Genomic DNA, 12,626 nt, shown 5'->3' with positions numbered 1-12,626 from the left:
GATTGCATACGCTAAATTGCCCCTTAATCGGAAAAAAAGAATTGGGTACTCTAAATTGATGGAAAAAAATCACCACTTTCAGAGGAAAATTAATTAAATCATATTCCCCCAATTCACATGTGATGAAAATACTATCTAATTAATCAGACCCTGTAAATGTACGACTGGAACTGCAATAGATTTTAAGTCAGTCACTCTATTGGTTTCACTTTAAGTCTGTAACTTGGTAAAAAGTTAGATCCGGGAAACGATAACTTTTCATGTTCAATGTAAGCTGAAGCATACGACTGATTCTGAAGAATTGCAAACACGTTGTCACACAGTCAAGAGTCTGATAGTCAAATTCTCGTTGCTGAGACATTTTGGCGGGGCTATTGTAATAATAAGCTCGCCACACCCCCAGCCGTTCGCCACCAAAGCCTTCCTCCACACAGACTGCCACAGAGCCAGGCAGACAATCTCACCGGCACCTGGCACAGTCACTGCCTTTCGCCCAGGAACTCATCAGCCGCCACTCGCCCCACTCTTCCCACACTTGCGGGACTGCAGTTTGAGTGCAAGATCGCCTCAGCCGGGGGTAAATGGCTTTTGCGGAGTTCTGGATCTTTCTCAGCTGTCTCTCAGGTACTGGAAACAGGGGCAGCGCTTTCAGCTGTGTTCAGTGACAGGACAAAGCAGCATCTCTGGCCCAATCCCGGATAAAACTAACAAAAAGTTACATTTGAGACTGTTGTCTCAAGTAGACCGACCAGTTGGACTTTTTGCGAACCGAAATGAGATGTTGCACATCTAATTGTGAGGGGGGATAAGGTTTAGCAGAGCAGTTCCAGGTATGAAGAGCAGGGGGGGGGGGGGTGCTTCAGTTGGACGGATTGATTGAGGAAACTTGGAGTTCTTCTTTGAGAGGAGAACTGGAAGAGCTGTTCACAATCATGAGCGATTTGTGCAGGACGGGAGGGAGAAGAGAGTCCCCACCTAACCTTTTTGGACACTAAGGGCAATTTATCATGGCCAATCCACCTAACCACCTTTCGACTGTGGGAGGAAACCGGAGCACCCGGAGGAAACCCACGCACACACCGGGAGGATGTGCAGACTCCGCACAGACAGTGAACCAAGCCGGGAATCAAACCTGGGACCCTGGAGTACTAACCACTGTGCTACGTGCTGCCCAGAAGCGAAAGGAGGACTGAAGGGCCCCGTTGTCACCATTCATGATTCTGAATTTAATTATCAATGATTTCAAGATGGTATAATTTAATATTTGTTGCTTGTTTTATACAGTTCCTTCCCCCAAGTTCTGAGTAGGAGATTGAACAATTGGTTTACCGTATATTTCAAAACCTATTGTCACATAATAGCACGGCAGCACGGTAGCATTGTGGATAGCACAATTGCTTCACAGCTCCAGGGTCCCAAGTTCGATTCCGGTTTGGTTCACTGTCTGTGCGGAGTCTGCACATCCTCCCTGTGTGTGGGTGGGTTTCTTCCGGGTGCTCCGGTTTCCTCCCAGTCGAAAGGTGGTTAGGTGGATTGGCCATGATAAATTGCCCTTAGTGTCCAAAATTGCCCAAAAGTGTTGGGTGGGGTTACTGGGTTATGGGGATAGGGTGGAAGGGTTACTGGGTTATGGGGATAGGATGGAGGTGTTGACCTTGGGTAGGGTGCTCTTTCCAAGAGCCGGTGCAGACTCGATGGGCCGAAGGGCCTCCTTCTGCACTGTAAATTCTATGAAAATATAATTGCAAATCAAACCAAACCAGTTTGTCTACATTTACCTGAAGGCTTCTTAATCTGTAAAGTATTTGTATGTGTGAAACTTCACAGTGAAACCTTTTTATCTGATGCACTTTCAGTATTTGTTCTGTAACTGTTTTTCTTCAATATATTTTTCGATGTAGCTCTTGATGCCCAGCCTTGGATGAATGCACCAACATTTCCTGACATCTATCACGTTTCAGGTATGACACTGATATCATGGACAAAGCAGGAAATGTTCAAAATACACTCCCCACCTTTCGTCACCTGTCAAAACAAAGGTGCTTTCCATTCAGATCCTTAAGATGAAGGATATTGTTCCAAGCTGCAGGTGGACTTTGTGTTCATCAATATTTTGTGTTTAATTTTCATGAGGTTTATTTTTTGTAACAATGGATTGTACATAAATTGAGTCATTGTGATGTTCCTTCCCAAACATTCTTGGAAGTACTTGTGTGTATATGTGAGAGCAGGTCGGGTGGCGCGAAGTGCTTGTGTGTAAGTGTGAGAGCGGCACTGGTGGTGTGAAGTGCTTGTGTGTAAGTGTGAGAGTGGGGCTGGTGATGCGAAGTGCTTGTGTGTAAGTGTGAGAGCGGCACTGGTGGTGTGAAGTGCTTGTGTGTAAGTGTGAGAGCGGCACTGGTGGTGTGAAGTGCTTGTGTGTAAGTGTGAAAGTGGGGCTGGTGGTGTGAAGTGCGTGTGTGTAAGTGTGAGAGTGGGGCTGGTGGTGCAAAGTGCTTGTGTGTAAGTGTGAGAGCGGCACTGGTGGCGTGAAGTGCTTGTGTGTAAGTGTGAGAGTGGGGCTGGTGGTGTGAAGTGCTTGTGTGTATGTGAGAGAGGGGCTGGTGGTGGAGACAGATGTTTGAGTAGGTCTTTCACATTTGTTACTCCCGGTGCTCCGTGTGTTAATGTGGATACCTTTCAGAGTGAAATGCACGCTCGTGTTTTAAGTGAGAGAAGCTGTTACAAACCGGAGTAAGGTTGAGGCAGGTTTCCTTAATCTCCCAACAATAGACAGAACCCCGAGAAACATTCTTATTACGCTGAAGATTAAAACTACAAAATATTGATTGTTTTTGTGCAATAGGTGCAAACATTTTGAACGATTGATAAAAATAGTTTATTTTCCTTTAATGTATATATGTATTATAATCAAATAGCTGTATTATTCAACAAATAGTATTACCTTTTTGTCATTTTTAATGGGAGACGTGATGCTGCACGCACACACGTTCTCACACTCACACATACACGCTCTCACACGCACATACACACACTCGCTCTCTCATACACTCACAAACACACACACACTCTCACAAACACACACTCTCACACGTACATACACACGCTCCCTCTCTCATACACTCTCACAAGCACACACACTCTCACAAACACTCTCACATACACATATACACACTCCCTCTCTCATACACTCTCACAAGCACACACACTCTCACAAACACACTCTCACAAGCACATACATACACCCCCTCTCTCATACACTCTCACAAACACACACACACTCTCACAAACACACACACACTCTCACAAACACACACTCACACACTCCCTCTCTCATACACTCTCATAAACACACACACACACTCTCAAACACATATTCTCTCATACACTCTCTCACACACAATTTCACACATACACACTCACATATTCTCTCAAAAACACACACTCTCATACACACTCCCACACACACACTCTCACAAACACACTCTCTCATACAAACTCTCACACACACACACTCTCTCACAAACACATACACACACTCCCTCTCTCATACACTCTCACACACTCCCTCTCTCATACACACACACACACACTCTCATACACTCTCACAAACATACACACTCTCTCTCACAAACACACACTCTCATGCACGCCCACACACACTCACACACTCTCACACATCCATACTCACACTCTCACAAACACACACTCTCACACACATTCACTCTCTCACAAACACACACACTCTCATACACATTCTCACACACATACTCTCTCACAAACACTCTCATGCACACTCACACATGCTCTCACAAACATGCACTCTCACAAACACTCTCACACACATTCACACCCTCTCACACACACTCTCAAATACACACTCTCACATGCACATACAAAGACTCCCCCTCTCACACGCTCACACACACTCTCTCATACACTCTCGTACACACTCTCACACAAACTCACACTCTCTCACAAACACACACACACACTCACAAACACACTGATTCAAACTCTCTCTCACAAACACATACACACACTCCCTCTCTCATACACTCTCACACACTCCCTCTCTCATACACTCTCACACACACTCATACACTCTCACAAAAAAACACACTCTCTCACAAACACGCACTCTCTCACACACACTCTCACACATGTTCACACTCTCTCACACACACTCTCTCAAATACACACTCTCACATGCACATACACACACTCCCTCTCTCACACACTCACACACTGTCTCATACACACACTCACACTCTCTCACAAACACACACACTCTCACAAACACACTCATTCAACCTCTCTCGCACACCCACACTCTGTCACAAACACATACACACACTCCCTCTCTCATATACTCTCACACGCACTCTCATACACTCTCACAAACAAACACACTCTCTTACAAACACACTCTCTCATGCACACTCTCAAACACTCACGCACTCTCTCACACACGCACACTCTCATACACACTCTCACACAAACTCACTCTCTCACAAACACACACACACTCTCTCTCCCAAACACACACTCTCATACACACTCACACACATGCTCTCTCTCACAAACACACACTCTCATACACACTCTCACACTCTCGCACAAACACACTCATACACACTCTGATAAACTCATACACTCTCACACAAACACTCTCTCACACACACTTTCACACACACTCTCTTACACACACATGCACACTCTCTCACTCACACTCTCGCACATAAACACTTGCACACACACACACACTCTCAGACTCACTCTCACACAAACACTCTCTCACACACACTCATGCACACTTTCACACACACTCTCTTACACACACATGCACACTCTCACTCACACTCTCGCACATAAACACTTGCACACACACACACTCTCAGACTCACTCACATACACACACTCTCTCTCACACACACACTCTCTGCCTCACACACACACCCTCTCTCACACACGCACACTCTCTCTCACACACACTCTCTCTCACACACACACTCTCACACACACACACACTCTCTCTCTCTCACACACACTCTCTCTCACACACACACTCTCTCTCACACACACACTCTCTCACACACACACTCTCACACATGCACACTCTCTCACACATGCACACTCTCTCACACACACACTCACACACACAGTCTTTCTTACACACACATGCACATACACTCTCACACACTCTCGCACACACTCTCTCTCACACACACACACTCTCTCTGACACACACACACTCTCACACACACTCTCTGACACACACACACACACATTCTCTCTCTCACACACACACTCTCTCAGACACACACACACTCTCTGACATGCACAGACACTCTCACACACACACACTCTCTCTGACACACACACACTCTCACACACACACACACTCTCGCTCACACTCACACAGGCCGGGATTCTCCCTTACCGCGTTCAAAATCGGCACGAACGACTCCGGCGTCGGACAGCAAAAGTGCGCGAATTCTGCGCAACGGATGGGGCCAACACGGGCGTCACGGGAAGTGCGACGGCACGACCCGGAATGGCGTCACCGACGCGCGCGGGTATTTGACGCCATCAGCAGAGAAACGGCAACGCAGGAAGCTGGCCGCCCGCCGCGCCGAGGTTCCAGGACCGGGACATCGAAGTGCTCCTGGACGCCGTGGAGCGGAGGAGGGAGGCCCTGAACCCCGGACATGGCCGCAGGGTCACTGCCAACACCAGCCGGCACCTGTGGAAGGAGGTGGCAGAGGCCGTCAGCGCCATGGGGATAACCTCCAGGACCGCCAGTCAGTGTCACAAGAAGGTCAAAAACTTTGTCAGGGCAGCCAGGGTGAGCACCCCCCACTGTGCCCATGGCAGCAACCTCCCAACCCTCCCCACTCATGTGGCACTGCGCCCCCACCCTCCACCCTCCGCATGATGGGCGGTACAGTTGTAGCTGAGATCCACAGGACTGCACCCACCCACGCAGGCTGCATTGGCAGGATGGCTTCTGAGCTATGCCAACACACACCCAACCGCTGGACTGAAAGTATATGTCCGCCTGACAATGATCTTTCTCTCCTCACCACCCCCTCCCCCATGAGAAGCGGGCCTATAACAACCGGGGGCGTGCCAGGACCGGAGGTGTCCACCTGAATTGCGGACCCTCACCATTCATGAAGAGAGGGCCCTGGACCTCACAGGCAGACCCGAGGACCGGGAGGTCGCAAATGCAGCGATCAGAGGCGCAGCATCAAGTGAGATACACCTTCCCCCCTGCCCTCACCCCCCTTCCCCCCTGCCCTCACCCCCCCTGCCCCCACCCCCTTCCCCCTGCCCTCACCCCCCTTCCGCCCTGCCCTCACCCCCCCTGCCCTCACCCTTCCCCCCTGCCTTCCCCCCTCCCCCTTGCCCCTCCCCCCTGCCTTCAACCCCCTTACCCCCTGCTCTCACCCCCTTCCCCCTTCCCCCCTGCCCACACCCCCACTTCCCCCTGCCTTCCCCCCCACCCCCTGCCCTCATCCCCCCTTCCCCCTGTCCTCACCCCCCCTTCCCCCCAGCCCTCACCCCCTTCCCCCCTGCCCTCACCCCCTTAACCCCCTGCCCTCACCCCCCCCACCCCCCTGCCTTCCGCCCTCCCCCTGCCCTTATCCCCCCTCCCCCTGCCCTCACCCCCCTTCCGCCCTGCCCTCACCCCCTTCCTCTCTGCCCTCACCCCCTTCCCCCTGCCCTCACCCCCTTCCCCTTCCTCCTGCCCTCACCCCCCCTCCCCTGCCTTCACCCCCTTCCCCCTGCCCTCACCCCCTCCCCCTGCCCTCACCCCCTCCCCTCCCCCACCCCCCTGTCCTCACCCCCTTCCCCCCTGCCCTCATCCCCCCTTCCCCCTGCCCTCACCCCTTCCCTCCTGCCCTCACCCCCCCTTCCCCTGCCCTCACCCCCTGCCCTCATCTCCCCTTCCCCCTCCCCTGCCCTCATCCCCCCTTCCCCATCCCCCTTCCCCCCTGCCCTCATCCCCCCTTCCCCCGCCCTCACCCCTGCCCTCATCCCCCCTTCCCCCTGCCCTCACCCCCCCTTCCCCCACCCCTGCCCTCATCCCCCCTTCCCCCTGCCCTCATCCCCCCTTCCCCCCCTGCCCTCACCCCCTTCCCCCTGCCCCCTTCACCCACTGCCCGCACCCCCCTTCGCCCACTGCCCTCACCCTCCCTTCCCCCCTGCCCTCATCCCCCCTTCCCCCCTACCCTCACACCCCTTCTTCCCTGCCCTCACACCCCTTCCCCCTGCCCTCACCCCCTGATGCACGATCAATTGCACAAAGACTAAAGTTGGGTACAACTGTGACTTTATTACAGTCAGATGTGTGGCCTCCTGCTGCAGCTGGCGAAATGGCAGGGCACTGGAGGTCATACATATTTATACAGTTCTCTGTGGGCGGAGCCAGCCGGCAGGAGCTACCGGCGAACCTGTAGTGCAGGTCCTACCTTACATCTCCTATTACAGTGGTTCACCACATTCACCCCCTGTTAAAAATGAGTCCGGCGGGGGTGACGTGAAACTATATACAATTAGTGCAATTATGTACAGTGGTAGGGAAAGAAAAGTCCAGGTTGACAGTCCAGAGTCCGTCAAAGGTTCAGCCGGTCCTGTGCTTTGGTGCTTCGTTGGGAGCGGCGCAACGGTGGCGGCGAAGTCGGTGCTGGCGGTGGTGGAGGTGGCACCGATGGCGGTGGTGGCAATGCTGATGCTGGCCAGTCATCGGGGAACTCAGGGAGCATGCCGAAGTCCTCTTCGTCCTCTTGTGCGGAAAAGGGGAGGGGGGAGGTGGTCTGGTGGGGTCAATATTGGCGGCGTGGTGGGAGGTGGGGGGGGCGCATTGGTGGGGGGGGGGTGTTGGGGTGGAACCTGACGGTGCCAGGTCCCTGAGTGAGACAGTACCTTGGCAGCTGTCGGGGAACTCAACGTAGGCATCTTGAGGGTTGGCGTGGAGCAGGTGAACCCTGTCCACCAAGTGGTCCGCCTTGTGGAGTCGGACGTGCCTACGGAGAAGGACCGGTCCTGGAGCAGCGAGCCAAGTCAGGAGCGACACCCCGTATGTGGACTTCCTGGGGAAGGTAAAAACATGTTCATGGGGTGTGTTATTAGTGGTGGTGCACAATAGTGACCGGATGGAGTGTAGAGTGTCAGGGAGGACCTCCTGCCAGCGAGAGGCTGGGAGGTTCCTGGACCTTGAGCCAGCTGGACGGCCCTCCAAACTGTCCCATTCTCCCGTTCTACTTGTCCGTTTTTCCGGGGTTATAGCTTGTCGTCCTGCTGGAGGCTATACCCCTGCTGAGCAGGAACTGACGCAGCTCACATGAGGGGGCGCATGTGGTCGGGGTCGGGCCCGAGAAGTCCTTTTTGGACTATATAGCCGAGAATGGCTAACCGGGTCGTGCTGAACACACACTTCTCTTTGTTATAGGTCAGGTTGAGAAGACTGGCAGTGCGGAGGAATTTATCGAGGTTGGCATCGTGATCCTACTGGTCATGGCCGCAGATGGTGACATTATCTAAGTACGGAAAGGTGGCCCGCAAACCATACTGGTCGACCATTCGGTCCTTCTCTCTTTGGAAGACCGAGACCCCATTTGTGACACTGAAAGGGACCCTAAGGAAGTGGTAGAGGCGACCGTCCGCCTCAAAGGCAGTGTATGGCCGGTCCAACTTCTAGATGGGGAGCTGGTGGTAGGCGGATTTCAGATTAATTGTTGAGAAGACCCGGTACAGCGCAATCTGATTGACCATATCAGATATGCGTGGGAGGGGGTACGCGTCGAGCTGCATGTACCGATTGTTGGTCTGGCTGTAGTCCACAATCATCCTGTGTTTCTCCCCAGTTTTAACCACTGCCACTTGGGCTCTCCAGGGGCTGTTGCTGGCCTCGATAATACCCTCCTTAAGCAGCCGCTGGACTTCGGACCTGATGAAGGTCTTGTCCTGGGTGCTGTACCGTCTGCTCCTAGTGGCAACGGGCTTGCAATCCGCAGTTAGATTGGCAAAAAGGGAGGGGGGATCTACCTTTAGGGTCGCGAGGCCGCAAACAGTAAGGAGGAAGTAAGGGCCTGCCGAATTTGAGGATGAGGCTCTGGAGGTTGCACTGGAAGTCCAGGCCCAACAGGAGTGCAGCGCAGAGATTAGGAAGGACATAGAGGCGGAAGTTACTAAATTCTACGCCCTGGACCGTGAGGGTGACTGTACAAAAGCCTCGGATCGGTACGGAGTGGGATCCGGAGGCTAGGGAGATCCTTTGATTGGCAGGGTGGACCGCGAGGGAGCAGTGCCTTACCGTATCTGGGTGAACAAAGCTTTCGGTGCTCCCGGAGTTCAGCAGGCACGAGGTCGCGTGGCCGTTGATTTTAACCGTCGTCGACACAGTGGCCAGGTTGTGCGGGCGAGATTGGTCCAGCATCATCGAAGCGAGCTGCGGGTAGCCATCGGATCCTTCGGGTGGAGAGCGTGTGCGGTTCCGATGTCGGGATGTCCGGAGACCCTGTGGGGGACAAGATGGCGGCACCCATGGTGTGCACATTGCAGGGTCGGGACAAGATGGCGGCGCTCATTGGTCGCGCATAGACCCGGGAGGAGAAGATAGCGGCTTCCATTGTGTGTCTGGCGTGGGGGAGGGAGCGATAGCGGGTGCGATCGCAGCGACTGCGCGGGCCTGGCACACAGCCACGAAGTGGCCCTTTTTACTGCAGGCTTTACAAACGGCAGAGCGGGCCGGGCAGTGTTGGCGGGGATGCTTCTGCTGACTGCAGAAGTAGCAGCAGGGACCCCCGGGGTGAGCGGATCGGCATGCGGCACAGGCGTGTTGCGAAGGCAGGGCCCCGGCTGAGGAGGTCGTCGGCGGGGTCCAAGAGGGGTAGGAAGGAGTAGAATGGTGGCCAGCGAGGCGGGAGAGGTACGGTTGTACATTACGGGATGCGACCGTCATGGAGAGCGCCAAGATTTTCGTCTCCACCAGTTCGAGCGTGGCCCCTTCCAGCAATCATTCTCGGATGCGGTCCGCGCAATCCCCGTCACGAAGGCATCGCGCATGAGGAGATTTGTGTGTTCGGCGGCCGTGACGGCCTGACAGTCACAGTCCCGGACGAGTGGGATTAGGGCCTGCCAGAAATCTTCGATGGACTCACCAGGTAGTTGCGAGTGGATGGCGAGTACATGCCTGGCGAAGAGCGTGTTTGTCTTCTGCGCGTAGTGTTCTTTGAGGAGTTCCATTGTTTTTGTGTAAGTCGTGGCGTCTTGGATCAACGGGAACACGCTGGAGCTCAGTCTGGAGTACTGGACGTTTATCTTCTGAGCCTCCGTTGGTGCGGGGTCCGCCGCGTTGATGTAGGCCTCGAAACATGCTAGCCAGTGAGTAAAGTCGTTCCTGGCGTTGGGTGAGTGCGGATCCAGCTGCAGGCGATCGGGCTTAATTCGGATATCCATTCTGTGGAAAATCTGACTGTAATAAATTGATGCACGAACAATTGCACAAAGACTAAAGTTGGGTACAACTGTGGCTTTATTACAGTCAGGTGTGTGGCCTCCTGCTGCAGCTGGCGAAATGGCAGGGCACTGGAGGTCATGCATATTTATACAGTTCTCCGTGGGCGGAGCCAGCCGGCAGGAGCTACCGGCGAACCTGTAGTGCAGGTCCTACCTTACATCTCCTATTACAGTGGTTCACCACACACCCCCTTCCCCTCTGTCCTTACCACCCTTTCCCCTTGCCCTCACCCCTCCTTCCCCCTGCCCTCACCCTCCCTTCCCTCTGCCCCTTCTCCCCTGCCCTCACCCCCTTCCCCCCTGCCCTCACCCCCATTGCCCTCTGTCCTCACTCCCCGTTCCCCCATCGCCCCCCCCCCCCCCCTCAGCCCTGTCTGCATATCTAACTATGCATGCCATCTTGTGTATTGCAGGACGACACGGCGATCCACCCGTCCCTGCGGATGCAGACCGCTCCCAAGGCCGTGCCAGGGCGCCCAAAGGACAGGGATCGACCCGGGCCATCGGGCGTAGGCCGCCCCCATCCAGTGCCGGGGCCAGCATGACGTAGGGACTCATCCAGCGACAGGGAGGGCAGCCACACCAACAGCCCCGTCCCAGTCAACCCAAGACATGACGAAACAGGGCACCCACACTGATGATACCGACACCCAGGACACACACACCCAGGACACCCAGGACACACCCACCCAGGACACACCACCCCAGGGGACCCCGGACTTCGGCTCCAATGAGGACATCCACAGCACGCCACTGCTATCTCCTACACCCTCAACCATCGCAGAGACTCTCACCTCAGTTGGGCACTATAGTGATGAGGCTTCTGGTACACTAACTGGTGTGCACAACACAGCCGTCCCGGTACAGCAGGTGGAGGTCGGAGCAGCTGAGGGGGCTGATGCGACCATCAATTAACTCGAAGACACGTGGAGGAGTAAACCGTGGTTTTAATCAGCTTAGAACTGAGCCTGCCTGTGACCGGTACAACACTGAAGGCGGCCCCGCAGGTCAGCAGCTCTTATACTTCCTGTAAAGGGGGTGGAGCTATGGGCGGAGCCCGTACATGTCCCAACATATCCCCTGTGGGTGAAGCCACACAATGGCCCATAGGTAGAGCCCACAGGGTTAATAACATAACACAGTGCACTGGTGAATTATCAGTAATTATACATTCACCACAGGGGCGGGCGGTCGGAGGGCAGCCCGGCGCGAGCAACCAGCTGCCGCCCAGACGGGTCCCGGGTTCCTGGAGTTCCCACACCAACCCATACACCCAATGCAGTCAGGGACCCTGGGACAAATGGAGGTGGTGACGGCCGGCTTGCAGCAGCTGCAGACGCAGGTGGAGGAGTCCACCTGCATGCAGGAGCAGGGAGTGGTTCCGGTCATGCGTGCCACCAGGCCGACACCGCACGGGTGGCGTCCGCGGTGGAGGCAATGGGTGTGACGGTGTCAGACATGGGCAGCAGTACGCAAGACCTGGGGCTTTCCGTGTAGGCGGCCCGGGACATGGCTGCCCTCTCACAGGCAGCCATGAGCCAGAGCCAGCTGCAGATCGCAGAGGCGCTCAAAGCCGTGGCATGGTCCCAGCAGGCCACGGCCCAGTCTCAGCAGGCCCTGGCCCAGTCTCAGCAGTCCTTGGCGCAGTCCCAGCAGGCCATCACTGAGGGCATCGGCGCCATTGCACGGGTGCTGGCTGGCGTCGCCCAGACACAGACAGGAATGGCGAACTCCCTGAGCTCCATGGCTGCAATTTGCAGACCCTCGTTGATACCAGGGCGGGCTTCCGGGACTGGCATGCCAGGTGCCAGGGGTGCCTCGGGTGCTGGATCCGTTCGCATCTCCGTCCCATGGAGAGCCCCGGGGGCCATCAGGCACCCCGAGGGAGGAGGAGGTTCTGGAGCCCATTCCGGGTCCCCCCGCAAAGGAGGTCCCGGAAGAACGCAACACCTCGGACACCCCCCTTCCGCCCCAGGTGCATCTGGTGAGCAACGGGCAGAACAGGCTGGCACTACGTCGTCCCGGTCACCCGAGCCGCAGCCTGGCCCATCCAAGCCTGGCCGCCCCAGGAAATGGACGCCAAAGGGGACCCTTGTCAC

General features: G+C 54.9%; 1 protein-coding gene across 1 annotated transcript in view; it reads left to right on the top strand.

Annotated features, from left to right (window-relative positions):
- The first annotated feature begins 417 nt into the window (after positions 1–417).
- The window catches only part of LOC140411424 (digestive cysteine proteinase 2), an 86,327-nt gene continuing 74,118 nt past the window's right edge, over positions 418–12,626 (top strand). Inside the window, exons 1-2 of the mRNA XM_072500534.1 lie at positions 418–624; positions 1,902–1,961. Coding sequence (XP_072356635.1) covers positions 582–624; positions 1,902–1,961 — 103 coding nt within the window. The 5' untranslated portion in view covers positions 418–581. The remainder of the gene's footprint in view (positions 625–1,901; positions 1,962–12,626) is intronic.

This window comes from Scyliorhinus torazame, chromosome 1 (genome assembly GCF_047496885.1).
Source record: "Scyliorhinus torazame isolate Kashiwa2021f chromosome 1, sScyTor2.1, whole genome shotgun sequence".
In the NCBI taxonomy this organism is placed as follows: domain Eukaryota; kingdom Metazoa; phylum Chordata; class Chondrichthyes; order Carcharhiniformes; family Scyliorhinidae; genus Scyliorhinus; species Scyliorhinus torazame.
This window is presented reverse-complemented; position numbering and strand designations above follow the sequence as displayed.